A 5515-nucleotide genomic window follows, 5' to 3' on the forward strand; every position below is an offset into this window, starting at 1 on the left:
GTGTGTCGTGTGGGAGGGAGACACGCACCGATCGACGGAGGATATGAGTTTCTCGGTGCCGAAGAGGTTGGCGTAGACCTGGTGCACGCGTGGGTGCTGTCGGTTGGTCCACGCCTGCGGCCCAGCGGCAATGTCGCCGCCCAGGATGCCCATGCCCATGCTCGGCCACGTTTTCCACGTGTTCGGGTCGTCCCTCGACAGCAGCGTGTCCCCTGTGCCCACCCCACATTCCAGTGGTGAGCCACACCTTCCCGTGGCGAGACCAGCTGACCAGAGGCCTTGGTACCATCAAACTTGGCTCGGTTGGCCAGCGCCTCAGTGTCGGTCCAGATCTCGTCGACGGTCGCCTGCCCTCGCCCGTTCGCCACGGTTTCGGTGAAATAAAGAAAAAAAATAAATAGATAAAACATGAAAGATGAAAGATGGAGGGGGAGGGGAAAGGGGTGGGGTACGTCGACTTCGGTGGAGTCGAGGACGTCCCTCACGACGACAAAGCCGTAAGTGTCGAAGAAGGCCCGCTGGCCCTCGGTATCTTCCACGGCGAACGACTGCACATAGCCGTCCTCATCTAGAGGTGCCTTCATGCCCTCGAACACCTCCTTCTTCGCCTCCACTCCCTGCTGCTCTCCTTCCATCTTTTTGCTCTACTTTGTCCGCAGCTCTGTTCTTTTTTGGGAGCTCATCAACATCCGCTTTTTTTAACTTTTATTTGTTTATAATAAAAATTATTTTCAACCAACAATTCCAAGAATTGTGATATTTCCCACCAATAAAATCCCACAAGGCAAAAGTAACGGTTTTCTCAACCAACACACAAATGCAAGGGATCCAATCACGGGAGACAACCTGCTGCACGGTGCGCAGCCACGTGACTGGTGGAACCCTACGCATTCAACCCGCCAGCGTACTTGCCCCACAAATCAGATTAATCGGTTTGTACAATTTAATAATCTTTTGTCGCACAGACTGTGGTCGTGGGACGCAACTCCGACCCATCCCTGGCCATCACGTACAGCCATCCTATTTTTTAATATCTATTTCTTTAAATTAGTTATATTTTCTTCCTTTTTTTAACACTATTTTTTTTGATTATAAGTGACAAACGCTGCTCTCGACGGCACGTGGAGCTGTTCTTCGACCATCAAGCACGCACTCTCCGCATCACAGCCGTACGGCTTCCTCCAACTTACACGCGTGTCGTGCGGCCGTGCGTGTGCGTGTCGCGCGACCGTGTGCGGTCAATAGCCTTTGCTAACCCACCTGCCTGTTCCGTCACACAGCTTGGCAGCAACCCCGTCCTGGTGCGAAAGCAGAGCACGGGGAAGGAGCAGCTCCTGGCCAAGGACAAGTCCAGCGACCTCGTCCACCGCGACGAGTTCTACCTCCTGCCCGGAGAGGACTCGCTCCAATTCTCTGTCGACATGCCCTCGACCACCACCTCGACCACGACCACGACCACCTCGGCCTCGGCCTCGGCCTCATCAGCCACCTTAACTACTGAGAGCAGCGGAAAGAAGAGGAAAATGCCAAGCACGTTCGTGGAGGGAGAAGGCGAGGCTGCGACTAAGAACAAAGAAGAAGAGGAGGAGACGACAGGCGCTGCGGCTGCGAAGCCCGCGGCCAAGAAGAAGCCCAAGGTGGAAGAGGAAGCGGATGAGCGCCAACAACAGAAAAAGAAGGTGGACACGCGGCCCAAGTGCATGTATGGCAAGGCCTGCTATCGCAAGGTAACACACGGTCCACAACTGCACGTCACCTAAGGCTCACTCACAACTGGCGCTCGCGTGTGCGATGGTCATGTGCGGTCGTGCGTGCGCGATCATGTGCCCGCAGAATGCGGACCACCTGAAAGCGTTCTCGCACGTTTTCGATGACGACGGGGTAGAGCAGACACCTGCCACGAAGAAGAAGACAACGAATCCGGCCGGAGCCACCAAGAAGTGGGAGCCCGAGAAGGAACTCGACGACGACGAAGACGAAGGCAGCATTCTTCTACCGCCCGAGGACAACAGCATCGAAGGTGTTGTGCGTGTGAGCGTGTGCGCGCGTGAGCGTGAGCGTGTGCGTGCGTGCGTGCGTGCGTGCGTGCGTGCGGCGCATATGTCGTGTGTGTAGTCAAGATGCTGACCAAGCACAACGCCTCAACAGATGGAGAGGCGCGTGTAGTGTCTTCGCGCATAGGGAGGATTTCCTATGCCACGCCGCCCAAGATGCGCTGGACCTGCGTGGAGGGGACGCTGTTCGTACTCAACGGGGTCGATGTCAAGCCCTCCGCCAAGATCGCGTCCTTCGATATGGTGCGCCGCCGCCGCCGTCCATCATCATCTTCTGCTGATCACGTCACTGACTTGATTTGGGGGCGTCCACAAGGATTCGACGTTGATTGTGACCAAGAGTGGGCGAGTCTTCCCGCAGAGCCGTACTGACTGGTACGTCTTCACATGCCGATCGCGCACACGCACACACACACGCATACACGCACCGGCACACACGACACACAATGCGCCTGGTGTTCTCGTTGGCTGATCGTTGTCATGCGGTGGTGATGCCAGGCAGTGGATGTACTCCAGCATTCCCGACGCGTTGCGGAGACTGCACAGGTCGGGTTTCAAGATCGTCATCTTCACCAACCAGGGCGGCATCAAAAAGAGCGAAGCCAAAGCCGACGAGATCAAGGGCAAGGTTGGGCTTCGTTCTTTATTCTTCGTTCTTCGCTTTCATTCATCGGCCTTTTTCGTTCTTCGCTCTTTGACTCATGAAACTCTTCTGGGGTGGGCAGATATGGGACCTGTGGGAGGACTTGGGGGTGCCCATCCAGGCGTTCATCGCCGGCGGCGGTGACTCCTGGCGCAAGCCGTCCACCGACATGTGGGACTTCATGTGCCGCCACTGCAACGGAGTACGCCCCGTGACACACACGACACGCGCACACGACGCAGTGGCACTTGCTCATATGTGTGGGGGGGATGTGTTCAGGGCGTGGCTGTGGACATGGAGAGCTCGTTCTACTGCGGAGACGCAGCAGGTCGCTCGGCCGATCCCACGCAGGGCCGGCCAAAGCGCGACTTCAGCTGCGGCGATCGAAAATTCGCTGCGAACATCGGTTCGTTGTCCATTGAACAACCAGTCAGCTTCTTGCAGGCGTTTGACCTTCCTTGCTGTGTGCGGTGTGTGCGGTTATGCGTGTGTGCAGGCGTGAACTTCCACACGCCAGAGGCCTATTTCCTGAAACAGAAAGAGGCCGAGTTTGAATGGGGTGGGGTCAATCCCAAGTCCCTCTACCTGGCCGCCCAGAAGCACTCCCTCATCGAAGGCGTAAAAGGTTCGCCACACCGATACGCACCACCGCACCACCGCACCTGACACTGTTGGTCGTATGCAGGAAAATCGGTCAAGGTTGCGTCGGATACGCAGGAACTGGTCGTCTTTGTGGGCTTTCCGGCCAGCGGTAAGAGCACCTTCGCCGAGCGCTACTTCGTGCCCGAGGGCTACGTGCGCGTCAACCAGGTGCGGACCAAATAGCCGCGCGCACGTGGTGTGCATGTGTGTGCATGTGTGTGGTGTGTGGTGTGTGGTGTGCGGTGTGCGGTGTGCGGTGTGCGGTGTGCGGTGTGCGGTGGAGCGTGTCGGTGTGCTAACCTCACACGATGGCCAGGACATGCTCAAGAGCAAGGACAGGTGCCTGCGGGCGTGTGCACAGGCGTTGGACGAAGGCTCGTCGGTGGTGATCGACAACACGAACCCGTCGCCCGCCGTTCGCGCCGAATACCTCGCGCTGGCCAAGGTTCCAATCTCTCTCCCCGCCTCGCGCCTGATCTCTCTTTGCGTCTCTCTGACCGAGTCGAGTCTGTGTGCTCTCTTTCTATATCGCAGAAGCGAGGCCTGCCAGCGCGCTGTTTCTATTTCGCCACCAGCAAGGATGTGGCCAAGCACCTGAACCACTTCCGCGAGGTATGCCCGCTCTCGCGTGTGTCGTGTGTCGCGTGTCGCGTGTGCCATGCGAGCCATTTGAAAATGGTGAATATTTATCTTATTATGTTCCAACAGAGGCTGACGGACGGCGAGCGCAGGCACGTTCCGGACATGGGGTACGCGCGCTGCCACACAAGCGAATGGTTCTTACTGGTGCTGATGACGATGATGGTGAGCACAACATGATAACCTCGCGCTACAATGACAACAGGTACAACATCTATGCCAAGAACTTCAAGGAACCGAAGCCCAGCGAGGGCTTCACGGAGGTGAAGAAGATCAACTTTGTGCCTCGCTTCGACTCCAAACTAGAGGAACGCCTCTTCCTCCAGTTCACAGCCGACTGACGCAGAGCTTTTGTTGTGCTACTCACCAAGAAGGGAAAAAAAACAGAACGCAAGGAAAAGAGCTGGCCTCTAAACCCTACACGGCAGCTGCGCTCTTCTTGGCCCTGGCCTCCCTCTTGCGGTTGCGCCTCCAGGTGGTGATGGCGTTGATGACGTCGTTCTCATCCGCCCGAACCCCCGGATGTTGTGCTTCTTGGCGAATGCTGGTGCGTGGCGTGGTGCGGTTCAGGACAGCCCCGCAGGGTGTAGCAGCGACGAAAGCGGGGGATGGGGCCCTTGTGCTGTTCCAGGGCGTCGGTGTATGTGCGCAATCACCTCCAGAAGATTGTTGGGCACATGGATATAGGTGTGGAGGAGAATTTTGAGATAGGAAAAGACCATCTCTGCTGGGCTGAAGGGGTCATACTTTGGCAGAAGCTTGTACTCTCCACCCATTTCTTTGATCTTGCCTTGTGCTGTCATGCTCACCCACCTGCGCTGGTGGAAGTAGCAGTTGTCCCCAAGAATGATGATGCCATTGTGAATAAAGTGGAATAAAAGACTTAAAATCAATAAGTTTGGTGCTGTTGCTCAAGTGCAGTGTGAGGGTTAACAGCAGAGGAAAGTCATCATCAAGCAGTGTAAGGACTGTCACTGTCCAGCTTTCCACAACAATGTCTTGACAGTAGTGCTCCCAAAGTGGTTGGCCTTGCCAGGACCAGATGATCAGATTTCCAAGTGCATTTTTAGGGTCTTTCTTGCATTTTCTACACATTTTCCATTCACATTTCTCAGATTTTGTGCATTGAACTGGTCAAAGTGTACTGATGACACCAGTCTGTTTCTGAGGGTGTGCAGATACTGGTGTTACAGCCCTGACAGTATGTACATGCTGCCAGATAGTTAGTGAAAAAGAGTCACTGACCCTTTTTTGTGAACACTTGGTTCTTTCATGGGCCTCAAATGTGATCTTTTTTTTGGGAGGGCTAAGTTTATTGTGCACAGTGGCATTGGCTGGTGATTAGCAAAAAAACTATATGCTGTTTGGCCAAAACCTTGTGCTGGCCAAGGTTCTGACCACCCCACACCTCATGCTTGATCTTTCCTTGTGTCTCTGACTGAGTTGACTCCAAACACAAGGACAAAAGCTCTGTGTCAGTTGGCTGTGAACTGGAGGAAGAGTCCTTGTTGTGCCCTTGCCAGCAAAACACAAGGAA

At 55.2% G+C, this 5515-nt stretch overlaps 2 protein-coding genes across 2 annotated transcripts; one reads left to right on the forward strand and one right to left on the reverse strand.

Annotated features, from left to right (window-relative positions):
* Nucleotides 1-28: 28 nt before the first annotated feature.
* On the reverse strand, nt 29-635 carry ACA1_333830 (phytanoyl-CoA dioxygenase, putative; the record flags this gene model as incomplete). The annotated part of the gene is made up of 3 exons (XM_004336320.1): nt 29-212; nt 248-347; nt 453-635. Coding segments are annotated over 3 exons (467 nt in total), but the record flags the coding sequence as incomplete, so codon positions are not given.
* Nucleotides 636-817: 182 nt separating this feature from the next.
* On the forward strand, nt 818-4319 carry ACA1_333840 (DNA 3'phosphatase; the record flags this gene model as incomplete). The annotated part of the gene is made up of 14 exons (XM_004336321.1): nt 818-856; nt 1281-1727; nt 1834-2020; nt 2116-2297; nt 2371-2429; nt 2553-2682; nt 2780-2899; nt 2977-3103; nt 3194-3322; nt 3383-3507; nt 3656-3784; nt 3874-3951; nt 4048-4088; nt 4184-4319. The coding sequence occupies 14 exons, from the start codon at nt 818-820 to the stop codon at nt 4317-4319; spliced, it is 1929 nt and encodes a 642-aa protein (XP_004336369.1).
* Between the last annotated feature and the right edge of the window lie 1196 nt (nt 4320-5515).

Source organism: Acanthamoeba castellanii (genome assembly GCF_000313135.1).
Source record: "Acanthamoeba castellanii str. Neff unplaced genomic scaffold scf7180000084585, whole genome shotgun sequence".
NCBI lineage: Eukaryota > Discosea > Longamoebia > Acanthamoebidae > Acanthamoeba > Acanthamoeba castellanii.